The 26,734-nt window shown below is 36.8% G+C and overlaps 1 protein-coding gene across 1 annotated transcript in view; it reads left to right on the top strand.

Moving 5' to 3' along the window:
- The first annotated feature begins 437 nt into the window (after positions 1–437).
- The window catches only part of TRAM1 (translocation associated membrane protein 1), a 50,931-nt gene continuing 24,634 nt past the window's right edge, over positions 438–26,734 (top strand). Inside the window, exons 1-6 of the mRNA XM_001367972.5 lie at positions 438–913; positions 19,400–19,463; positions 20,825–20,946; positions 21,044–21,160; positions 23,409–23,467; positions 24,746–24,830. Of these exons, the coding sequence (XP_001368009.1) occupies positions 791–913; positions 19,400–19,463; positions 20,825–20,946; positions 21,044–21,160; positions 23,409–23,467; positions 24,746–24,830 (570 nt within the window). The 5' untranslated portion in view covers positions 438–790. The remainder of the gene's footprint in view (positions 914–19,399; positions 19,464–20,824; positions 20,947–21,043; positions 21,161–23,408; positions 23,468–24,745; positions 24,831–26,734) is intronic.

Here is a 26,734-nt window from a genome sequence, read left to right as displayed (position 1 = left end):
AGGGGTGGAGAGCCAGGTCCACTCAGCATTCAAAGTGGGTCGGTCCCATGGGGGTGGAAATCAATCTCTGACCCCTTGAGTACAGTGAGAGGAGGAAAAAGAAGAAAGCGACTGGAAAGGGAAAACCAAGACCAAAGAAGGCATCACTTGGCGCCTGACCCTAAAGTTACCAGAAAAAGAGCCTAAAGCGGGTTTAGGGTCCGGAACACCTGCGCAGAGCAAGGTAAAATACCCCAACAACTTCGCCACCAAAGGGGCGGAAACGGCTGCCTGACGTAAAAGAGCACCTAGTCTCCCTCCTCCCCAACTCCCAGTAGAGCAGAGCTGGCGTCTGAGGGGCGTTTCCTCATCCAGAGGAGTCCTAGACTACCGTCCTCCAGAGGGTAGGTGGCGTAGCAAGCGAGACTGGAGGGTTGTGGGGGTGGGGGAAGAGAGGATCAGAGGAAGCCCTGCGAACGTCGGAAGTTCTGAATCTGCGCGTGCGCGCTATCAATCGCTATTCCTTCCTCTCTTTCTCCCTTTTTTTTTCTTTTTTTTTTCTCCGGGCCGCCCCGGCGGCTGCGTAGTGGCTGTGGGATGGGAAGTGAAGTCCCAGAGAGCGGCTGCGGCTGGGCTGAGAACAGCAGCCAGGGGGAGGAGACAGCGGGGGCAGCAACAGCAGAAGCCACAGCAGCAGCAGCGGCAGCGTCTTGCCCGTAAGGAAGAGCATTGCAAGAGCATCAGCAGTAGCGGCGGCGCAGGAGGAGGAGGGAGAGGACAAGACTGGACTGGATAGGGTCCGGCCCTCACCATGGCCATCCGCAAGAAAAGCACCAAGAACCCGCCCGTTCTGAGCCATGAATTCATCTTGCAGAATCACGCCGACATCGTCTCCTGTGTGGCTATGGTTTTCCTGGTGGGGCTTATGTTCGAGGTGAGATGGGCAGAAACACACGCGCACATACATACATACATACACACATACCTTGTCCCCCACCCCCTGCGCGTCTCTAACCCTGAGGGAAGCCCCCTCGCTCCGACCCTTCTTTCTTCCCAGCCAGGGTTGACAGTTTCTACTCTGCTTGGTCCTGAAGTAGCTGCGGACAGAACTCCCCTCCGCTCCAACCCCAGGTGCATGAGCCGTGTCTCTCTCGCTGTCTCCCCCATTCCCATGGGGGAAAAAAGGGGTGCGGCATCTTGCTCCCCGCCATCCCGCCTGGGATCCCCGGAGCGGGACAGGGGAGGGAGGAGGAGGAAGAGAAGGGAAGGGTTGGGAATGCCGCCTCCTTGGCCTCGAGTTTCTCGCCACTTGGCCTAAAGGACTCGGCGAGAAGGGGATCGGGCGTTCTAGGGGCCGGCGACCCCTTCTACCCCACCCCTCCTCTTCTTCCTCCCGCCCGCGCCGCCACCGCTCAGTTCCTGGTTCCCGCGAAGGGTTACGTGGCAGTGAGCGAGGGGCCGGGGCGGGGGGGGGGGGGGGGCGGCCCCTTGGCGGAGGGGAGGGGGCGGGCGGAGTGGGTGAGAGCCCCCCCCCCCTCCGTCCCACTGCTTGGGCCCTGGCGGCTGCCTGGAGGTGGGGTGGGGGGGAGGTGGCTTGACTGGAGTGGGAGCCGGGAAAACAGACCTCTCAGAGCAAGGCCTCTCGGGAAATGTGTCCCCCTTCCGCGGGACTGGGCAGATGGGCGGCCCCAGAGAACTACAAGCCCCATGTGGAGCTGCCTGGTCGGTCCGGCAGGAGGGAAACAAACGGAGACGTGTCCATCTGCGAGCGAGCCTTGGAACGATTCACTCGGTGTGGGGCTGGGCACGGGCCACGCTAATTGTTCCTGACTTGGGCTGTCTGTTCATCATTATCCTTCGTGTGCTTCTAGCATATAGCTAGGGCTCAGCACAGCAATAGGAGTCTAATAAATGCTTGTTCGCCTCGGTTCGGATTGGGTCACAAACCATCTACGATCCGAGTCACAACAGAATCAGGTTTAGAATGACTCGAATAGTCTAAAAAGTGAAATAATTCCTCGTTCCCGAGGGACTAGAGGAAAAGAAATGATGAGATAGAGAAAGGTGCCAGGTAAGGGACCGCATCTCACCCCACTGATGGGGTATTCTGATGAATTGTTTGACTTGGTATTGAATGTCTATTATGAAACACAATGGGCACTTAAAACTTGGCCAGTGAAGCTACTACTTCTAAACTACTTTTAACAACGTTTTTTCAGTTTGAAGTGTTGGTCTGATTTGTATGGGACCCAGCAGAAACTGGTGAAAATTGGACAATAAAGACTTAGATGCCTTAATTCACAAATTTATTTTAGTGTTCATATATAGTAAGTCTACAATATCGGGAAATAGCAAAAAAAAAAAAACTCAAATATAAAAGCTCGGATAACAAATGGAAGGTCTTGGCAATAAGGAAACTTCTTTTTAAAATTTAAACGTCTGGGATCTTTAATTCTTGTAGAGTATTCCAGATACCTTCCCTCCCATCCTGCCCCCTCCTTGTTGTGAGATTTTCTTGTACAAAATACTGGAGGGGATTACTGGTTCCTTCTCCAGTGGATTAAGGCAAACAAGTTGAGTGACTTGCCCAGGGTCACACAGCTTAGTAACTGAGGTCAGCATTGAATTTAGGTTTTTCTGACTCCCAGGCCCAGTGCTCTATCTAGAGCCACCTGGCTGCCTCCCAACTCTTGTCTACTTTCCTTTAACTACCTGTTGAAATCTTAACAATTCTTTATTTCCCCAATTGTTGGCTCTTCTATGAAACTGTTTCCCCATCATTTTCTAACGATCTGATGGGCTTCAAACTTTGTATTATAATTACTTTTATGTAAATTATAAAACCCTTCTAAATTATGAATTCTGTGAGAGCAAGACCCTTACAAATCATCCTTGGATCTCTCAGCACTGTCAACATGGAATCAAGAAGTCTCCAGTTCATTTAGTTGGAAGGTAGAAAACCCCAGGTTTGACCTTGTCACAGGAGAGTTTTCTCCCAGAGGGAAGGTCCTACTTCACTGGTCTCAGGCTAACAATAGACCTTGAGTTAGTTCTGATTGGGAATGGCTAATTCCACCTGATGCCTCTTTTTTTGCCTTTCCCATTGTATGCTTATGAGACTGAGGCTACCCACTGCACTATAACTCAAGGCCTATAGTTAGCCTGAGACCAGTGAAGTAGGACCTTCCCTCTGGGAGAAAACTCTCCTGTGACAAGGTCAAACCTGGGGTTTCTACCTTCCAACTAAATGAACTGGGGACTTCTGGATTCCACGTTGCCAGCACCTAGCACATAGATACTTAATAAATGGAAAATAGGTATTTAATAAATAGAAATTAATGTTTTAAAGTTCTGTTTTCTTCTATTGCTTTTGTATAGGCTTCTCTTTGTTTTTTTGCCTCCAATGTTTTTTAGAACTTGGATTCTCTTTTATTCCTGACTTTATTGCTACATTATTTGCTTCTTTAGCACTAATGCAAAATTAAATGCTTATCTAATATATTTAATGTTAGTAATTATGCTTGGGTTTCATGTTTTTGTGAAGTTTGTAATTAAAAGCTTAACTTGAAAATAGCATATTTTAATACATTCAAGGTAGATCCTCATCTTTTGAATGAGCTATAGACAAATTTAGAAACCAGAGGGTAAATGGAGATTGGCATAATTTTACTTTTATGTGAAACATTGTTTCTCATTCTTTTCTAGATAGCTTTCAGGTGATATGAATTCACTGGGAATTTGCACAGTATATACATTGAGTAATTTTTTAGTAAGGGTAAAAATCTTTTTTTTTTTTTAATTTTGAAGTTTTAGGTTCCTTTTCATGTTAGCACAGAGCAACAAAAGTGCAAAACATATGTTTTTAAAGTAAATCTAGGACACAAAACTTACATATTATACTGATAAGATAGTTTGTGAAAATTGTATGGTTTATCTTACCATATGTTGATAGTTCAGGATTTTGAAGCACACAGTAAAAGGAAATGTCACAGAATTCATGTTGATACTATCAAGACAAGAACAAACATTTATTACTAGTTTATACAAACTCATCCAAGAAGATGAGAAAAAGTGCAGCATTTTGGAGAGAAATGAGTGTTTTGGAGGTTATCAGAAAGAAGGAAGAGAGGCTGGGCCCTTTTTCCTGTGCTTTTGTTCTCATCTCTCAACCCCTTCAATATTTTGCTTCATTAATCTTCCTACTCTGTCCTCCCTACCTTCAACTCCCAATAGATCTTTAATCTCTCCCTTCCTTTCCTTCTCTATTAGTACTTTATCTATCTTTAAACATACATATATCCAACTCCCGTCTTAAAGAATCATTTCCGTTGATCTTCCCATAATCCCTTCAAGTTTTCTTAATTTTCCACTGCCAAACTTTAAAAAATTGATCAGTAACAATTTATATAGCATTAACACTAAGAGCTAACAGCAATCAATGATAGTAACTATACTATCAAAAAGAAAAGATATAGCTCTTAATTTATAAACATGGAAAGGAATGTACTCTTAATCCAATAGGTACCTGGGCTTTTGTTAGAAAGTGTCAATAGCCCCAAAAAATGTTTTGTTTTTAAAGAAAGCAAATATGGAGGGGGGGGGGGGGGGGGAGGGCACCAGCTGAGTGGCTCAGTGGATTGAGAGCCAGGCCTATAAACTGGAGGTTTTAGGTTCAAATCTGGTCTCAGACACTTCCTAGCTGTGCAACCCTGGGCAAGTCACTTAACCCCCAGCTCTTCTGTCTTGGAGCCAATGCACAGTTTGAGATAAGGGGGTTTAAAAAAAAAAGAAATGAAAGCAAATATGGGCATTAGAATATAGGAAAAACTGTTCTGAAAAGTAAATATTGCAGGTCATTTTAGGTTTATTGGATTAGAATCTCTTTTTCCTCCTAATTGTTCTAAAAGCCATCCCCCTCCACCCCCCCCATAGTCTTATGTTGGATCTGAGGAGTCACCCTTTCATTTGCTATAATAGAGTGTCCTATATTCATGACTTCTGCTCCTCACCCATTACTTAATTCTCTTCCCACTTCCCAATTGCAATTGCCTCTTCAAAGTCATTGTAATGATATTCTAAAAGTCTGATGCAAAGTCCTTTTCTTTGTTCCCCATCCACCTTGACTTAATTTCATTATGTCCAAAATCTTTCATGAAAGATAGGATTATATTTATAATAGATAAAAATAATATAAAGAGGTGGTTTGGGATCTAGTTGAATGGCTAGAACCAGCTTGGAAGGAGGCCTCCACTGGAGTTCCCTAGGGACCTGAATTGTTTAACGTTTTTAATGGTAACTTCAATTAAAAGCATTCTTGTAATGCTTATTATATTTTCAGAGGGCACCAAGATGGTAGGAGAAAGAGGCAACCTAGGTGGTAGATTGTATCAAATGGTATAGAAACAGCAAGATGAATTTAATAAAATGTAATTTCTTACACCTAAATTTAAAAAAAAGATCTGTCACAAGCACAAGATTTGAGGCATGGTTAGATAATTACTTGGTCTGAAAATGATCCAAGAGCTAGAGACTGCAGGTTCAATGTGTCAGCAATCTAGATGATCTTAGCTTGCTTTAAGAGTAGGATGGTGTCCAGGACTAAATAGAGTAGATAGCAGTGCTGCTCCACTTTGGTCAGAACATATCTGAAATAACAGGTACCACATATATAATAATTGTTAAGGTGAACAGTGAATTGTTATGGTGTACAGTGAATAGTTTTGGGCTTGGGGTCAGGAAGATCATTTGAATTCTGACTCTGAAACTTATAAGTTGTGATAACAGGCAAGACACTTCGCTTCTCTTGGCCTCAGTTTCTCCATGGGGAATAAAATGGGGAATAATAATAGCACCTGTTTCACAATATTATTGTGAAGATCAAATGAAATAACATTTCATAAACCTTAAAGTACTGAATAAATACCAGCTATCACTATATGCCAAAAAGTGTTTAGAGATGATTAATCAGGATACACAGTGATCTTGAGCTCATGGCAAATTAAGATCAGATGAAAGAACTGGAGGTGGTAGCCTAGAGAAGATAGATGTTAACAAATTTTGTACAGACTGCCAAATGGAAGAGGGATTAGACTTTGACCCTACCCCCACTCTCCAAAAACAACTGGAGAGAAGATTGAAGAGACTAAAATCAATTAAGGAGAAATTTCTTGACAAGGGGATTCCAAAATGGAATGGATTGCTTTGAGAGAGATGAGTTTCACTGGATCATAGATCTAGGATAGCAAGGACCTTAGAGATCATCTAGTCTTAACCCCCTGATTTTACAGGGATCGAACTTGGAGGCTTACAGAGGGCAAGTGATGCCCAAAGTGGGCAGTAGGTGGCAGAACCAGGATTTAAATTTGGATCCTCTGGCTGGAAATTCATTTGCATAAAGTCAAACAGGTAGTGAGTGATAGGGTAGATATTTGAATCAAGGTCCTCTTAATTCCTACACTATACCAACTTGATGACCACTTGAAAAAGCATATTGTAGAAAGGATTCTTGCTTATGTATACTTTGGACTAGTTGGTCACCGAAGTTCCTTCCAACTCTTGAAAGTCTCCAACTGTAATTACTCTGTTTTTTAGAATCTCTACTGATTTCTTCTATCACTGTATCTTTGCTTGCACAGAATTCATGGAATGATCTTTCTATTGACTCCCTTCTCATTCTTCTCCTTTCTCCATGTACTGACCTCTTCCTTTTCACTCGAGACTTAATTAAGGTATGGATCCTTCCTAGAAATTATCTGATCTCCTCAGATTTCTCAGCGTACTTTGTTTGGACCTCTTCTTTGCACATACCACATTTTGCCTTAAGTTACAGTTATTTGTATACCTGTTTTATCCAGTTTAGTCTTATTTCACACTGCTTCTCTTTTTTGCGCACTACATAAACCAGACAAGTCCACTTCAGATTTCTTAAAATTTGAGTAGCCCTTGAGGGCAAGAAATGCCTAATTTCATTTTTTTCTTCCCAATATCTGGCACAGTTCCTATATGTTTCCCCAGTAATATGTTTAAAATATGCCTATGGAATTAAAGATGTTCTTTAAAAAAAAAAAGAGCACCATAGGTTGAGAGCCAGAAGGGATTTTAAGGATCATCTTCTAATCCAGCCTTTCACTTTCAAAGATAAGAATCTGAGACCATGAGAAGTTTAAGTGACTTGTACAAGATTACACAGCTAGTAAGAAGATAGAGGCAATATCAAGTTCACTGATTCCAAATCCAGCACTTTTTCTACTATACCATTTACCCAAGAGCATCATTTCTCAAATTTTTAACTCTAAAAATTACTTAGGATTCCAAATCACTTTTGTTTATGTGGATTATACTTATCAATGTTTTCCATATTAGAAATTGAAACTGATAAGTTACATATTCATTGATTCATTTTGAAATAATAAACACATTCCCCTTTAACATGAAAAATTTAATGAAAAATAAAATTGGAAGAAATGGCAAAAATTGTTTTTATACAATACAAAAAATTAGTGAATAAAGTAGCATTGTTTTACATGCTTTTGCAAATCTCTTAATGTCTGGCATAAGAGAAGATTGTCATACCTGCTTCTACATTCAATCTCTTGCAGTGTGTTGTTTTAATTGAAGTATATGAAGAAAATCCATCTCCACAAAGGCACGTAGTTGGAAAAGGGTAGTGAATTATAATAGTTTTTTTTTTAATCTTAGGATTATTATGAAAATAATTTTGAATTCACAACTCCCATCATAAGAGTATAAGGGTTCAGCAGACCACACTTTGAGAAACACTGCCCTAGAAGGAAGATTAATGTAGAAGAAAGAGAAATGTCCTTTGCAAAGGAAACAGTTCTAGAGGTTAGTATATGCCCCCTAAAAGGAGATTAAATGGAGTAAATATCAAGAGATAAATAGGTAGAAGTTGTCTCCTACTTCCATCTTCCCAAGAAATCCAGTAATTGAATTTTGTGTCTCAAAGGTCATGGCCATAAGCTAGGGGTTAGTCCTTCAGTAATAGTTGTTTAATTTCTTTTGACCTCAGGTCACATTAACTAACTTGGAACAGTTTAGAAAGTTTAGTTAGCTCAGCAAACATTATTAAGAATGGAATATTGTGCTAGGCACTAAAGGCTACAAAGATAAATAAGATACAATCTTTGTTCTCAAGGAGAGTGTAGTAAGTACAACTTGCATAAAAATAGAACATCTGAAGCAAAAAAATTCTCCATTGAAGTGTAGGCCCTTGATTTTATGATAGAAATTAGTAAGAAAATAAGATTTGACATTTGGAAATTTGTTTTATAAGCAGCTTTTCTGGATGTATGTTTTACTATATGCAGGTCAAATCTAAGAAATAACCATTTGAGAAAGAAGAGCTTTCATTAATTCTAGAAGAGATGGAATAAGGGGGAAATGGTATATGTGTATATGTATGGGGGGTAACAATATTTTTAATTGAATTGTAGTGATGGCTACATTAAATTAGTAAGCATGGGAGTAAAAAAGTGCTTGCTTATAAGAATTTCTTTTCATGAAGAAGAATCAAGATGTGTGAATCCTGCTTTCAGATTAATCAATTAAAGCATTTCAGTTCTGTTAACTAAAAAAACGTTTGTTTTTCTTTTTTTCCTTTGCTAGAAGAGACTCTTGAGGAATGAGTATATTCCTAAATGTAGAATATACAAAAATAAGAGACATCAATAAATTTAAAAAAAAAGAACTATGCCATAAATGTTTAAGTTTAGTATCCTAATATAATCATTTTGACTTCCTGACAACCCTGTTTTAAGAGCTCACGGACAGTTTTCAGGTAAGAAAGACTTTGGCAAACTGGAACATAACCAAGGGACCCAATGAGAGAAGGGAATGAAGAGAGAGGAACTGGGAAAGAGAATGTTAAGGGTGAGTTAAGACCAAAAATCTGGCTTCAGAAACTGGAAAGGCTGTTATATGGGAGCAGGACTAGATTGACTTGGAATAGGTTCAAAGGGCAAAGCTGGGACTACTAGTAGCTAGAATAAACTAAAAGGTATTGATTAGGAGGCAGTTCAAAATAAGGAAGCCCTTCCTAACCAGGATCACAACGCCTGCTCAAAATAAGAAGAAGAAAAAAAATGCAACTGTGATTGTAAAGTCTGGACTACCTGGCAGGGTAGTGAGTTTTCCCATTATTGAAAGTCTTCAAGCTAATGACAGCTTGTCAGAAGTATCATAAAAGAGATTTCTGCAATAAAAAGGAGATTGAACCTAAGTGACCAATAATGTCATTTTTTAACTCTTAAGATTCTATGGTTTTAGATGATGATATAGTTCTTTTTCTTTTTAGGACTTTAAAGTATTTTTATTGTCATTTGTTTTTGTATTTTATTTTCATCCAAATTTTAGAAAACCAAATAAAGCAAGCGTTTCCATTTGCAAAGAAAAAGATTATACTTAAATATATGTTTCTTAATCAGATTTAGCTTTTCAACAATTTTACATAAACCAATATTAAGTTACCTTTCTTGGCAGATACAAAGAATATCATATGGACATGGTGACATGGGAAAGACTCAGGAACATGCTGGATAGAATTTAATTTTCTCCAAATTTGTGGTTTGTTATGCTTAAAGACACACTTGTAAAACCCTTTTGTAACTATAAAGCGATATTTAATTTGAGCAGCGTGGGATAGGAGCCCTTAACCTAAAATCATAAAATCTGAGTAAAAATTCTGGTTCTGCTATTTATTGCCTGAGTAAGTAGGCTCAAAGGTGTTAAATGACTTGCTTAGTTTGCTTATCTGTGAAATCATGATAATGATTTTTGTAATTATTACAGATCAAGTAAAAAGGTACATAAGGGGGAAGCTGAGTGACTCAGTGGATTTAGAACCAGGACTAGAGACAGGAGATCCTGGGTTCAAATCTGGCCTCAGAAACTTTCCCTCTGTGTGACCCTGGGCAAGTCATTTAACCCCCATTGCCTAGGCTTTATATAGTATTGGTTCTAAGGCAGAAAGTAAGGGTTTAAAGAAAAGAGGCATAGAATTATAAATTTAAACTGCTTTCATTTTCTTCTTTTTGAGGTAAACATTACATCTTATATTAAATTTAGCTTTGAAGCCTAGGATTTGTGGCTAAGGGTTGTTTTTTTTTTTTTTTTGAAACATCTCAAAAGCAGGAAGGAACCTCATAGGCCATCTAGTCCAATTCTCTCAATTGTTTGATAAAGAAACATGGAGGTCAGGTGACTAAAGATCATATAGGTAGGAAGTATCAGGAGAGTTTTGAACTCAGGTCCTCTCACTCCAGAGATGGTTTTTCCTAACTGTTGTTTAGTCATGTCTGACTTTTCATGACTTCATTTGGGGTTTTCTTGGCAAAAATACATTTCCTTTACCACCTTATTTTACAGATGAAGAACATTAGACAAACACGGTTAAGTGATTCGCCTAGGGTCACATAGTGAGTAAATGTCTGAGATCAATTTTGAACTCAGTTCTTCCTGACTTCAAGTCCATCACTCTCCATTCTGCCACCTGACTGTCCATCTCTTAAAAGATTATCTAGCCTAAGAATTTCACTGTATTTGGTATTAGCAATCAGTGGGCACTTGTATATGTACCAGACACTGTATTTACAGAGACAAAAATTAAACAGCAAAGCACTTAAATTGTTTCTTCCTGTCTAAGTAGTTTATGATGAGAAACAAAGATTTAATTAGATCATGTATGTTTTAGTGAAATTTTAAAACATTTATGCATTAATTTTATAGAATAACACTTATTATTTTTTGCTTTTACCACAATTTTACTTTCCTGAGCAGCCTTTTCTGTATTTTTAAGTACTTCACTTAATTCTGGGCAACTCATATAAATAGAACAACTACTTTAAAGTTCTAATCATGTGAATTATTCACTATTAGCCATGACTTCTAATGGTTTCTCTTCTCAATAAAAAACGTCTATCCATATGAAATTAATCTCCCTTTAGTTTTAATTTCATCTCTAGTTCTCTTTTATATAACTCACCTCGGCTTTTTAAACTTGCATGTTAAAATTTGTTTTAGCAAGAAATTCAATGACCATTAATGAAGTATTTAGAAGACACTTTGCTAGTCTCCAAGACCACAAAGACAAAAACAAAATTACATCTATCCTCAGGATTACATTTGATTTTCTATGCAAGTTTAGAAGTTCATAGAGAACTGATAGTAACCAATTGATGTTTATAAGACATGGGCTGCTTCTTGTAGCAAATTAGGAAATTGTCACTTGTTACAGACAAAAGATTGCCATAAAATGTGACTGTGAAAATATGGATTTCAAAATTTTGAATTGCCAAAACTGTAAAGATAATTTTAGCATCTCGATTTTATATCAAAAATAAGTGGTCGCAATGGGGAAAATTCCCAAATATGAAATACCCAAGTCAGCTGGGTTTTATGGAGATTTTAATTAATACAAATTAAGGAATTAAGGGAGAGAGGAAATAGGGCCTAGTCCCTAGGCCTTTCTCCTTAAGAGAGAAAACTAAATCAGTCTTTATTCACTCACCACAAGATCCTTCCAAGCAAAACTCTATAGTGTTCAGAGAGACCCTCCAGTTTAGCTCAGGAAGCTGAACTAAGTTCAGTCACGGAGAGCCTCCTCTGACTCCTGACCTCCAATTTAGCTTTGGCAAGCTGAATTAACTCCAGAGCCCTCCAGCTCCTTCCTTTTAAAGAAAATTTTCTCTTGTGTCACCTCCCCTAAATTTTTACGTCTACCAATCACAGTAGACTCTTTTCCTAAGACAGCCCATTCTTAATTCACATCTTGCTATCACCTTCTCTGGGTAGACTATAACCTCACACCTCTTGCTAAGCTTGCTTGACCTTTTAGTGATTAATTTGACCTTCATAGGTATTTAGCACCTTTTTGTATTAGATCTAAAAATAGACTCAGCTTAAGGGTTTTTAGCTTTACTTTAAGTATGGGCTGGGTACCTTTCCATTGTTCAATAAGGAGTTTTACAACTTTATCTTCCCCTTAAGTATGCTGAAGTATGGATGGAGTAATATTAGAAGTCCTCACATTCCTGATCAAGTACCTTCATTGTTTAAAATGGGTTTAGCTTAATCAAATCTTCTGAAGTAGAGTCTGAGAAATTTTAAGATTCACAATCCCCCCTGATGATCATTGGGAGACTAGTCTCCCCATTGATCATTTAACATAATCATCTTGTAGTCCTAAACACACTTCTGACTATAGATATATACAATATTCAATTTTCTAAGAGGAAATTAGAGTAGTGAGGGAGGAATAGAAAAGAAAGAAAGCAAAACCAATGTTTTACTAGGTGCATTGACAGCCAAATTAGGGGCAGTCCCTTTTGGCATAAAACTGTACATTTACAATAAATATTCAATGAATCTTCAGTTCAATCAACCATATCCAAAGTTCATTCTTGATCTTCTTAATGTACTGTAAGTTTTCTGGCATCTTTCTGCAACAGTTCATTCTCTGGATTTAGGAGTTATCAAACTTCTTGCTTGAAGATCTTTTCTTGAACAAAATCAAAATCTTGGATTTTTATAAAAATACAATCTCAAACAAAAAATAAAAAAATTTGGATTTTAAATTAAAATATAAACCCTCCTGAAGTAGGTGTTAAAAAACCATCCAGTTCAGCTTAGGATGCAATGTTGAGTTATAGGGGTATATGAGTCAATTATCAAAAGAAGAGAAAAACACAACCAAAAACATAAGGAAAAAATTCAAAAATAGACCCTTATTTGGATTTAATAAATTTCTAACAGGCCCTTGTAAAGGTCCAATTTAAAGTAATTTCTATCCCATAAGTCTGTAGGGCAAAATGCAGTAATATTTCACTTACCCATTTGCAGCCAAGACTACAGAAAGTTGCCATAATATAAGAAGGAAAAGGAACTAGAACTCTATTTTTTGATAGGGAAGTGTCATTCCCTCATCTGGTTTTTGACATTCTCAGGGATATAGGGAGCCAGCATGATAGTCAAACTTTGTACTTGTCTGAGTACTTCACAAAGAGTGTAGATACAAGGAAATCCTATGACTTAACATATGTCAAGCATTGCAACCTCGAGTCTCACATTAATATTTCCTTGGTGCTCTTTTTGGCACTTTTCAGGTTAAGTCTGTGCTCCTTGTTTTTTAATCCCATTTCCTAGAATCAGATACAAACATTAATCACAGTCCCATAATATTTTATCAATAAATGGCAGGTTCCCATACTTTAAAGCTTTTGAGTATGCATTGATGTTATTGCAAATATATATATATATATATATATATATATATATATATATGTATATATATTAAACTTATAATACTGCAGAAAAACAAAATTATATGTACCTTTAGTACAAGAAATGAGAAAAAAAGGGAAAAAATCAAATATTCTAATCAAAAGAAAGAAAAGCAATAAAAAATAAGGGGAAAAATCATGAATTCAATGTGTTCTCCAAAAACAGCATCCACTTGTCAATGGATTATTATCTCCAACGCATATGATGGGGTTCAGTCAGTCAGTCTCAACAGAAGATGCTTTCTTCACATGTGAGCAATGAATCCAAGAGTCCTTTTCTCCAACCTTTATAGATGTTGGAGTAGTTAACAATATTTGGAATGGTCCTTCCCAAGAAGGCTGAGTTGCACCAGTGCGCTTGAAATACTTAATGTACACTTTGTCTCCTGGGTTCAGGTCATGAAGAGAAAAGTCTAGTGGTTTGGCTTGTACTGCAGCTCCAGATTCATGAAGTTCATGTAGTTTGTGCTGTAACTCCTGTATATAGGAAGCAATAGTAGTATCTCCCCCTAATAGTGATGTGTATGCAGGGGAAAAAGGTTTAGCCTGTATAGGTGGATGTCCAAAAAGCATCTCAAATGGTGAGATGTGTAAGTCTCCTCTAAGCCTGCTTCTAAGATAAAATAGGGCCAGAGGGAGTATTTCAGGCCATTTTAAATGTGTCTCAGTGCATAATTTTCCAATCATAGTTTTAAGTTCTCTGTTCATTCTTTCCTACTATTTGGAGGGGAGACAAAACTGAAAAAGGTTACTTAACATCAACAAAATCAATAGAGTCTAATAAGAACCACCTTCATTATATTTGAGACTTTCCTTGGGCACCCCCATGAAGGGCACCCCCCTGTGGGGCATTAGCACCTCGAGTATTTTTTGGACGAGCACCATTTTTTATATATTATTGTTGGGTATTATCATTTTCTTCATTTGGAGCATTGCCATTATTTGCCCAATTCCTATTTCTATAATTTTGGTTTCTAAAGTTCTTATTTCTGTAGTCATTAGAGTTATTTCCTTAATCATTAGTATAATTTCTAAAATTTCTAAAATTCTGGTGTTAGGGTTGGAGGAATGAGTAGGGTGTGAAGTTAAGGTAGAGGCATTAGGATGGTTAGTATGGGTGGTGTGTGAACTTAGAGTGGAGGGTGTGGGATTGGAAGCATGGGCAGGTTGTGAATTCAGAGTGGAGGGTGTGGGATCAGAAGCATGGGCAGGGGGAGGAGTGAGTTGGTTAGAAGTAGGGTTTTCTGAGGCCGATGGGGCAGGGGGAGGGGTGGGTTGGTTAAGAGCAGGGGGTTCTAAGGCAGAGTTGGCAGGAGGAGCAGTGGGTTAGCTAGGAGGGTTAATGTCCAGAGATTCTGATAATGTTCTTAACTCTCTTTTAATGTTCCTCATAAAAGCTATGATCTCCCCCAAATTTTCCTCCATAAGCTCAAGCCGAGTATTTATTTCTGCATTTTGTTGAGTAGTAGAAGGAACACTCAGTTGGTTTGACTGAGAAGTGGGTTTTTTAAGGAAATACAATATTACAGCTTTAACAATCAAAATCCCAAGGGGGAGTACCACATCGATTATACTTTGCCGTAAGCCCCATGGTATGAGAAATCTCAGAGAGGCAACAAATGCGAATTTTACAAGGTTGGTCATGGAGCTGAATAGCCAGTTGTTAAGTACGTTGTGAACTGGCTGTATCCACATATTTCTAAAGTAAACATGTGGGAAGCAGGACAAGGCCAAAAGCTTTTCCCAGGTTTCCCTTAATCCTGAATTAGGCAGTTGTTCCTTAAAGGAAATGATATTTCGAACAGCTCTCCTAGCCAGGACCTTAGGGCCCTGTGCTAAGATTTAAAACAGCTGTGTTCTATTTAATTTAAGGAGAAATCAAAATGTTTTTTACTCACCCGCTCTTGCAGCTGTGTTTTTAAGCCGAGTTAGCACGTTTAAAAAGACTGACTGACAGCAAGTAATAAAGAGAGAAAGGAAAGAGATTTCACAGAAATTTTTGAGGGTTTTCGTCACAAACCTACGTGGTCTGCCATAAACTGTTACAGACAAAAGAGTGCGAAAATATGGGTTTCAAGATTTTGATTTGCCAAAACTGTAAAGATAATTTTAGCATCTCGATTTTATATCAAAAATAAGTGGTCGCAATGGGAAAAATTCCCAACTATGAAATACCCAAGTCAGCTGGGTTTTATGGAGATTTTAATTAATACAAATTAAGGAATTAAGGAAAGGGGGGGAGGAAATAGGGCCTAGGCCAATGGCCTTTCTCCTTAAGAGAGAAAACTAAGTCAGTCTTTAATCACTCACCGCAAGATCCTTCCAAGCAAAATTCTAGTGTTCAGAGAGAGCCTCCTCTGACTCCTGACCTCCAATTCAGCTTTGGCAAGCTGAATTAAGTCCAGAGCCCTCCAGCTCCTTCCTTTTAAAGAAAATTTTCTCTTGTGTCACCTCCCCTAAATTTTTACGTCTACCAATCACAGTAGATGCTTTTCCTAAGACAGCCCATTCTTAGTTCACATCTTGTTATCACCTTCTCTGGGTAGACTAAAACCTCACACCTCTTGCTAAGCTTGCTTGACCTTTTAGTGATTAATTTGACCTTCATAGGTACTTAGCACCTTTTTATATTAGATCTAAAAATAGACTCATCTTAAGGGTTTTAGCTTTACTTTAAGTATGGGCTGGGTACCTTTCCATTGTTCAGTAAGGAGTTTTACAACTTTACAACTTTTACATTTACAACTTTATCTTCCCCTAAAGTATGCTTAAGTATGGGTGGAGTAATATTAGAAGTCCCCACATTCCTGATCAAGTACCGTCATTGTTTAAAATGGGTTTAGCTTAATCAAATCTTCTGAAGTAGAGTCTGAGAAATTTTAAGATTCACACACTGCTCTAATGAACTATAAGGAAATGCTTAACTCTCCTCCCCAGTGATCAGGAGCCCTCACTTATGTTTGCCAGCATTATATGATTTGAGAATTGATGGTTCCTGCATTTTTTCTGCAGGTGGATGGTGGAGACCTGTTGTTATTTGGTTTAGAGAAGTCTCATTTTAAAAAATGTGTGAGAGAATCTCAAGAAGTTTTGCTGAAGAGCAGCAAGATATTGGGTTGATTTGCCTAGGGACACATAGTTAGCATGTGTACAAGTCATAAAACTTGGATTTTTCTGAATCCAAAACTAGTTCACTATCTTCTGTAACAGTAATCACCAAACTCTTTCGATCCCATACCCATATGTTAAAAAAAATATTTACTTCTTATGTGTTCTTATTGATAAATTGTATACATGTACTATTGTACTACTACATAATACATTCTATAAAATATACTATGCTAGGGAAACCCAGGTTGGACCAAATATATACTCATGTTGGAGGGAAAAAAATTGTGAGGATATATCCAAAGGAGGGGCTATATACCAAAAGCATAGGGAAAATCTTAGATTCATACCAATAAAAGACAACTGAAAGAAAGTTACAAAATGACTTCCATAATCAAAATCATTCAAGATTCCACAGAAGATATAATATAAATAACTGTTGGGCAACCCTCTAAATAAAATCAGGTGAAACATAAAATAGATGTGCATGCTCATCAAAGCTAGTCATTATTGTGAAAAACATACAGAGCAGAGTTCAGGTCAAAGAAGAATTCCCTTTAAATGGAGAGATGCTCCAAATGTTTCTATTTGCAGATGACATTGTGCCCATTTTTCATCATGCCCCCGAACATTGTAGATAGAACTCTTGTAAGAGATCTGTAATCACTCAAAGGAGTTTGACTTTTCCATCCACACAAAAAAGACCAAGGAGATAATGTCTATTGCCCAGATTTTAACATGCATTTTGATGAGCACATTATAATGATTATTAGCCATCAGCATCTGAGACAAATTGTACAGATAGATGATCAATGTGTTGGGCCTGAACTGAAGAAGAGGAGAATGGGTTGCATTGCTTTTGAGGACTTGGAAAGCTTTATTGATCTCAAGCTTCCCATGAAAGCAAGATTTTCAATACTAACACTTGACCAGTGTTGTTCTGTGACGGCAAAGATTGGCATATACCCACCCCTGAAAAATTCAAAATGAATATAACCCAGAGGAAAGTGGAGAGGTACATGGGATGTGTGAGCAAACTACAACTTGTTCTTTGGAGTTCTTTATAATAAGAGGAATAAAAGTATATCAAGGAATATAAGGATGTATGGGCTGGTTATTTGGCAACAGAGGACAATAGGCAAATAGGCAGAATACTCCACTACTTTCTGTGGGATGTCAGGAGAAGACAAAAATGGCAAGAGATGCATAGAATGGGCAAGCGGGAATGAGTAACAGCCTGAATTATTGGAGGAAACTCTAGAGTATGTCTATTCCACTCTCCATCTGCAACTCTGCTTGGTTTCAACTTCATAGAACAAGATACCTCTCCCAGGAGAACTGCACACTTATCACTATGCTGCTAACTCATACTAGACACCTTCCCACCCACCTCAACTTCCTCTCCTTTCTGGAGAATGGAGTACTACACTCCCACAGCTTTCTTTTATATTGGGCAGGACCTGGACTTGTCCACCTGCAGGTTGCTTGGTTCTAACTCTAGGGAATAAGATACCCTTGTGCCTGGTACCCCCTTTCCAGCTTCCTTTTGTATGTCAAATTTTCCCATCAATTGTAAACTCTGAGGGTGGGGAATGAATTTCTTATTTGTATCCGCAGCACTTAGCATAATGTCTGGCACATAGAAGGTACTTAATAAATGTTTATTAAATTGAATCCATGGCATCACAGATCCATTTTAAAATCATTTTTATTTCATTAACAGTATAAAATCTTTTGCCCTTACTAAAATTTTTTTTCATGAGAACAATGGGATTGAATATTATTTCTAAAAATATTTAATACTTCATGATATAGCAGTTTGAAGATTTGATTCTAAGTTAAATTTATTCTATTTGGTTTGGGTGATTCATAACTGAGAAAGATGCCTCATATTCCATGTGGATTCATATAGAATAAGTTCCTCATTAGCTGCAGTTTACAAATGATGAAGATCATAATTCAGGCCCTTTCACTAATTATATTAAACTTTTAAAAATCTGACAAGTATATTTCCATCTTCTGGGACATCAATCATCTCTTACAAAGTGATTGGATTTTCAGCAAGTCAATTCGAAACTCACAGAAATTATTTGGAAAATAATTTGTAAACATTTGTAAACAGGTTTTAAAAATTCTGTCTCCAGACTTAAGTGCAGACCTGAAAGTTTGTAGATAATGTATTTATGTTTTTCTGTTTCTTTGGGGGGGGGGGTTCTGTTTTTAGCAACAAAAATTTGGTTTCTTTTGCTAAACATGATGGCACAATATATACATGAAGCAAGAATTTAATTATTAATGATAGCAGGTATAAATCCATATTTAAGATAATTTTGATGATTAAAATTTTTTGCCAACTTCTTATGAAATCTGATTAGATTATCATTATTTTGACTTCATAATGTAGCTGATAAAGTTTGTACTAGGAATTGGAACTGTGCCATTTTCTTTATTATCTGGAGTCCACAGTGTTGTTTGGGGAGTGGAGGGGTTGCAAGTATTTCTCTAAGCCACTTTTCTATTTTGTGAGGATTTAATTAAAACTAAATAATATGGTTTGTAATATAAATCCACTTAACCAGGTACACAGAAGCCATGATATAAAGAACAGTTGAAACACTGTCAACTCTTCTGTATTGTAGAACTCCCACTCTTCTCTTGGGATACTTTTGTGAACCATCTGTGACAGCTGACATATAGACTGAATTGGGTTGCCAGTGTCAATCAGAATTCAAAGTTTACATTTCTTTCCTTATTTTGGATAAAGAGGAAATAAAAGTTCTCATTTTTTCTCCCAATCTCCAATAGATCATTTTCTGTGTACTCCAGTTTGGAAATTGCTCTTTTCACTTTTGTGTCACAGGCTGCCTTTCTTCTTTCTTTAATGACTTCTGTATCTAAGGATTGGAGCCAGCACCATAGTTTCTTTCTTCCCTAGTTTAGATTGGTCTGTGATGTGTCACATTCTTAAAAGTGATTCAGTGCTCTGGTTTATCTTAATTTTTATTTCATTCTTTCAGATTACAACAAAAGCAGCAGTTATTTTTGTAACTCTTCAATACAATGTTACCATTCCAGCCACAGGTAAGTATCTTTTAGAATTTGCTATTATGATGAACAAAGTAGCATCGAGAATTCCATAGACTTCTTTCTACTTTAAACTTCATTACTAGGAAGTAACTCCAGTATTAAATGTTGTATAATGCAAAATCCATTGTTTTTTACTTGTATCACCCAAGTACATTGTCTAAAAATTGACTTTTGTGTTTTCAGTGCTCAAATTATTTCTTTTTTATGGGGCAACTTAAGAATCCAGAATGAGTGTCCATTCTTTCAAATTGCTATTGATTTTTAACTGATTTTACATTTTCTTGTATAAAGTATTTGTGTATCTGTATATAAAAGTGAGTTTTTAAGTTTGTTAGTATAGAGCTTAAAATGTAAGCCTCAAATCAACCTACACCTCCATTCAGATTACATAGTAGTAGGCCTATAGGAATGAAGGTTTTTGAACTTGACATTCATTTTCAAGGTATTCTACATTTTTTAAAAATGAGTTAAGAATGAATAATAGATTTAGTGATCTCCTAAATTATCTTGTAATGTCACTCAAATTACATTTTCCATTTCAGAAAGTAAGAATATTCCTAAATTATCCCATTAAAATTAAAACTTTTAAAGCTTTATTAGAAAGAAATAGAAGCTTAAAGTAATATTAGATGCCATGAATGGGCAATGAATATTAATACATTTTGGGGGGCCACTCTTTTAATATATGCAAGAACTCAGAGTTCTTTTTCTTTTAGGTATTCTAGTTTCTAAATTATATATTTTTAGAAATCTTTAGTACCCTCATGACCACAAAAAATTAAAAGTTATTTCTAAGGATAAGTAGGTGATTCAGTAGATATAGAGGCAGGCCTAGAGATGGGTTCAAATTTGGCCTCGGACATTTCCTAGCTCTGTAATCCTGTGCAAGACACTTAACCCCAGTTGCCCAGCCCTTACTGCTCTTGTGCCTCAGAACCAATATTTAGTATTAATTCTAAGACAAAGTAAGAGTTTTTGCGGGGTTTTTTTAAAAAATTGTCTCAAATGAATCTAGCTAAAGAGAATTAAAAGTGAAAGGCGAAGATAAAGAACTTCAAAAGGAATAGAGTGTTTATTGTTTGATTAGAATTGTGATTGGCAAGTGTAATAGTTCAAAGTACTCAGAGATGCTCAGACCTTTCCAGATGAAACTGAGTTTTTTCAAATCAAAATTGTAATTGCTTCTGAAGCTTTGATTTTTCAGACTTCTCCTAGGAGTAGATTACCTTGAGGGATTACTGGCACTTAATTCTTAGTTTATTGCTTGTCTTCACAAAACCATGTTGTACTGAATGCCATCCTTAATTTCACAATCTTAATACATACTTGTGTTTGGTTTTCTTTTTGGTCTTCAGAAGAGCGTGTAACCGAAACAGCCTCTTTTTATTACTATGGCATCAAAGATTTGGCTACAGTTTTCTTCTACATGCTGGTAGCAATAATTATTCATGCCATAATTCAGGAATATGTGTTAGATGTAAGTACCAAGGGTGGCTTTCTTTAAGTCTGGGTAAAGAATTATGAGATGAACTTGTTACTTGGATTCCTAATAAATGCCTTTTTTTTTTTTTTAGAAAATTAACAGGCGTATGCATTTCTCCAAAACAAAACACAGCAAGTTTAATGAATCTGGTCAACTTAGTGCATTCTACCTTTTTTCTTGTATTTGGGGCACAAGCATTCTGGTGTCTGTAAGTATGCCTATGCTGAAACCGTCAAAGCCAAAACCCCTCACATTTTAAATAAAAATAGTGTCCTATTTAAATAGTGTTCTCCATCTATAAATTAATTTTGGTTTGCTGAAAATGTGAATTTCTGCTTCTTCCCTAATTAATACATTTGTTGGAAATTAGGAGTGCTGTTAATTTGAGGTGATACATTTGATATCAAACTGTGTTCTGTGATTAGTTTGTTGTTGTTTTGTGTTGTTTTGTTTGTGGTTCCTGAATTAGGAACTTTTTTTTTATCTTTTGTATTCACTTGCAGGCAGTGTCTGTATTAGCAAAAAAGATTTTAAGATAGCATTGACTTTAATACTGCTGGTGCACAAGGGTGAGATGTTTTTAGCCATTTTCCACAAATAAAGCAAGCTTTAGCGAAGCACTATCCAGATAGCTTTAAAAATATTACATGCTTTTTCAAAGAGTACAACCAGAGCCTTGCTTATGCCATTCTAACTAATGGAATAACTAAGAACTGTTTTGTTTTAAAGGCATTTATTTCTATTAATGTTTTTCTCAAAAATGTATCATCTTCCACTGATGTTTTTTAAACCATAATCTAGAAATTAGGTTTTTTCCTAAAAGCATGACATTTCTTTGGGAAAATGGCACTTTTATTTAAATCATTCTTTGGATTTGAGAGTTAGATTTCTGTATTAGAGTTTTTAGAAGTATATTAAAGAGCTATATTGTTCATTGGATAAAGAGCCAGCCTTCGAGACGAGAGGTACTGGATTTAAACTGGCCTCAGACATTTCCTAGATGTGTGACCTTGGGCATGTCACTTAATCCCAACTGCCTCTCTTACCTCTCTTCTGCTTTTGACTCGATACTTAGTATTGATTCTAAGATAGAAGGTATGGATTTAATAAAAAGGAAATAAATTAAATGATTGGTGTGCTATTGGTAAAAATTACTTTGGTTAAAAAAAATGCTGCCAAGGGGCAACTAGGTAGCATAGTGAATAGAGTGCTAAACTTAGAGTTGGGAAGACCTGGACTTTAATCTGGCTCAGATACTTCCTAGTAGTCAAACCTTGGACAAGTCACCTAACCCCATTTGCCTAACCCTTGCCACTCTTGGGCTTAGAATTGATACCAAGACATAAGGTAAGAGTTTTTGGAAGGAAGGTAGGAAAGAAAAGAAATAAAAACAAATAAACAAAAGCCATTTTAACAATTTCAGAGTAAATGTCAAGGTTGCCTCAACCAAGAATGCATTTCCTTTCTACTTTTTGTAATCTATTATCCTTCCATTTGTTATAAATTGGTTAGTTTAATAATAATATTTTCCATAAAATTAGTACAGGTAGGCTCATTATTAATGAAGACATTCAGAGACAATTTCCACACCCAAGTCTATAGGAACAATGTTTTATTGATTTACAATTTAAATTCTGTTAAATAAAATTTCCCGTGTAATGGATGTTTTTGTTGGTCCATGTGGGAGTTAGTCTATGCAGACATTATTGTTTTCAATTTACATTTTTTGTTATATCTATATAAAATATATATATTAACTCAATGAAGAGTTGCAAAAGATTTTCTATGCCTGCAAAATAATGGATTTAAAAATCTCATTTCAATAGAGGGGTGGTTAACAAAGATTGCAAAATGTTCCTTTCCCAAGAGAGAAAATTAAAAATACGAAAGGTCTGTCTGAGTCCAGAGTACCTATAAGGTGGGAGGGTCTAACAAATCCAAGAAGTGGAAATGGAGCTCTCCCAAACTGACATCCATAGCAAAAGTAAACGCCTTATAATTGATATGCTTCCCTCTGTATATGGAATTTTTTTTATATCTTGTCAAATTTATTAAAATAGGTTTCTACCTTTATAAGTATTTACAAGAACAAATAATCTTTCGTTTGAACTGTTAGGAAATAACTACTCACTGAAAATAAAGTTATATATACCTTAGAATAGAACTTAAAGTGCTTTTCTTTTTCTCAAAGCTAGTTAGCCTAACCACCAACCAGGCAATAATATAGTTTATATATTTTAGATAACTATTTCATTATACTAGTTTATTTTTTAGAAGCATCAACAAAAAATATTGACTTCCTTGAGCACTTTAAAGCCATAAGAAATTTTAGGATTAGTTCAGTCCCTTCATTTTGTCACTTGGTATGAAAGAATTTGGGCATCAAAAAAATGGAAATCTTTTTTTCTTTTTGAGTTATCTTATGTAGGCTAATTTTTATGTCAATGCTATCTTAGGAGAACTTCATCTCAGATCCAGCTATACTGTGGAAGTCCTACCCCCTTACCCTGATGACGTAAGTTGTTTTTGATCTCCTTTTATTGATTAAAGAAAATGCATCTATCACATGAAAAGGCAGCAAATATTAATTACAATATTCCTTACACATGGCCCTTTTATTATGTTCTTCTTCCTTTTATTCTTGTTACTTTTTCACTTCCTCTTCTTTGCTTTCTTCCAATCCTCTTGCCTTTTTCTATCTTTAGCTCTGATCCATTCATTCCTTCTTCATATTTTTTTCATCTTTTAAGCCCAAATCAGGCCCCCTTCTTCCACAATCCTTTTCCCAATGATTTCTTCCTTCTCTGAATTCCCATCACTCTTATACTCTGTACCATTTACTTTAAAAATTAATTGCATACTGTCCAGTATGCTTCTCTGATTTTTAAAATATTACATCAGTTTTGCCACCTCAGCAGGATCATAAGTTCCTTGAGAGCAGAAAACATCTCTTACACTTCTTTTTATATTACTTATATTGCTTGACAAATAGGAGTATTCCATAATAATCAACTTAACAAGTAGATGTGGGTGAGTAGAAAAAGAGAAATGTAAAAATCAAAGAGTTGTTGTACGGGCATGTCTTTGCCCATTCATGTTTTTCAGTCATCTGTGTTTACTAAAATGTTCATTGCAACTGAGTCATTTTTTTTGCCAATTGCATTTTATCCAAGAGTTCCTGAAAACCTTCTAAAGTGCCTATTATATGTGCCCTTTCTCAGATTTACAAATCTAAACTCTCTACCCTAATGCTACTCCACTGTCTTTCTCCTATGGAACATTTCTTTGGCTTCCCTTCCTCTGGTTACTGCCTTCTTATTGCAAGGATCTTCTCCTTCCTTCCTTCCTTACCCCAAAACTAAATCTGTGTCTTATACCTTCAACTTTAGTTTCTCCGTGCTTTCCAACTAGCTGCCCTGATGAACTGATCAGTGTTTATAGACTAATGAAAGAAGGCTAGATTTCTTTTATTCTAATTTGTATCGTAGCCTATAGAGACAGTGCCCTTTTGTTTAATAAACCTAAAAAAAGACTGCAAAGATAGGGATTTCAGGACTGATTAGCAAGGCAAGTGACTCATGGGGATCTGTTTTGGGAGTCAGTAGAGTATTGGAAAGGTATCCCTCTAATCACACCACTCCCTATTATATCTATGAAATATAGAAATACAGTAGTGGCATGATAGATAACTTTATATCTATGGTTGACCCTGACTTCCAATATTTGTCTTACTCTGTATTCTTTAAATATGTTATGTTTTTAAATTATTATTTCACTTTCTTGTGTTGTGCAGATTTCAAATGAAGTTTTTCTACATATCACAGCTGGCTTACTGGTTTCATGCTTTTCCCGAGCTCTACTTCCAGAAAACCAAAAAAGTAAGCTGGACAATGTATAATTTAAAAAATTATCTTACTATCAATTTTTTTTTATTTCTTGGAGGAATTTTTTTTTATTTTATCCAGTTTCATTTTTACTCACATTATCCTCCCTTCTGCTTACCCTCCCCAAGCCTCCCTTCTCCCAAAAAAAGTTTTCTCCACTCTAAACCATAAGTTTGGGTCATTCATTTGATTTTAATGTTACTCAAACACTTTAAGAGCTAATAATTACAGATTTTGAAAGGTGTTAATGGTCATAACTTTACTATTTGTCTTTTTTTAATAAAACGTTTTTACCCTGACTTAGGAATTTAACTATACTCTGCCATCAGTAAGTCACTTCTTAGTTGTGTTATGTGGTCTAAGACATTAAGTAAATGAAACATAAACAGTTCTATCTTAGAATTCAAAAGTGAGAAAAGTAACTTATAGCTGAAGTGTTGTTTTGTTTTTTGTTAAACCCTTACTTTCCACCTTAGAATTAATACTGTGTATTAGTTCCAAGGCAGAAGAGGGTTAAGGGCTAGGTAGTGGTAGGTAAGTGGGTCTGAGGCTAGATTTGAAATTAGGACCTCCCATCTCTAGGCCTGGCTCAATCCACTGCACTATTTAGCTGTGTTTTTTGATCAACATCTTATTCTTTAAAAAAAAAAATTCCAAAATGAATGGATCCTATTTTTAAAGTTTGAAAAGTTGTGTTTTTTTTCCTTGAACATATAAGTACAGTTCTTAAGTAAAACATATAATTGACTTTAGTTTTGAAATATTTTCTTTCAGTTACACATAAAAGCAGATTTTAACATTTTTTACTTCCATACCCATTCCCTTCCTTCCCACTCTTCTTATTGAGAAAGCACAACTGATTTTCTAGACTTTTTTACTTCTAATACTTTTCTGAAGACAGACTCTCATACTCCAAAATTTCTTTGCCAGTTTTTTTTTTCCCAAAACCTGTAAAATTTTCCTCATTGCCTTCCACTAAAATAAAGCTACTGGGAGCAGCTGGGTGGCTCAGTGGTTTGAGAGCCAGGCCTAGAGATGGGAGGTCCCAGGTTCAAATCTGGCCTCAGACACTTCCCAGCTGTGTGACCCTGGGCAAGTCACTTAACCCCCATTGCCTAGCCCTTACCGCTCTTCTGCCTTGAAGTCAATATTGACTCCAAGACGGAAGGTAAGGGTTTTAAAACAAAATAAAATAAAGCTACTTACTTCTGCTCTCAAGCTCTTTTCCCATATGCACTGGACTTTTTATTATGTCTAATCTGTTCTTTTCCTTTCATATTCTTATGCTTTTATTCACATTGATTTCCTCATCCACTTTTCTAATTCTGCTTCTAGGATTACTCCAAATCCTCTACACCTTACTTGCCTTTCTACACTTTGAAATTAGTCTAGTGCCTTCTTACTCTTTCTAGAACTCCATAAAATCCCTCTTCATTCACCAAACTCAGCCTAATGACACATAATAATGTAGCTAATACTCAGTGGTTTAAGGACTTGACTTGCATTTTCATTTATTTGATCCTTAATAACCCTATGAGATTATAAATGATATTGTCTCCATTTTATAGATGAGGAGATTGAACCTTAGAGAATATATGGCTTGACAGTGGTCACATGTAGATACTGGAGCTAAACTAGCTCTTCTGACTACAGCACTTTTTATATATGCCTTGTGAGGGATTTTAAACCTATTTCTTGACACAGGAAAGTAGTAACTCGGGGCAGCTAGGTAGCTAAATGGTTAGAGAACAAGACCTGGAATTGGAAGGTCTTGTGTTCAGATCTTGTCTCAGATACTTCCTCACTGTGTGACCCTGGGCAAGTCACTTAACTCTTGTTGCCTAGCCCTTACCACTCTTGCTGCCTTGGAACCAATACACAGTATCAATTCTAAGACA

The sequence above is a fragment of the Monodelphis domestica genome, chromosome 3, assembly GCF_027887165.1.
Source record: "Monodelphis domestica isolate mMonDom1 chromosome 3, mMonDom1.pri, whole genome shotgun sequence".
Taxonomy (NCBI): Eukaryota; Metazoa; Chordata; class Mammalia; order Didelphimorphia; family Didelphidae; genus Monodelphis; species Monodelphis domestica.
Note: the sequence above shows the minus strand (reverse complement) of the source record. Positions and strands in the feature narration are given on the sequence as shown.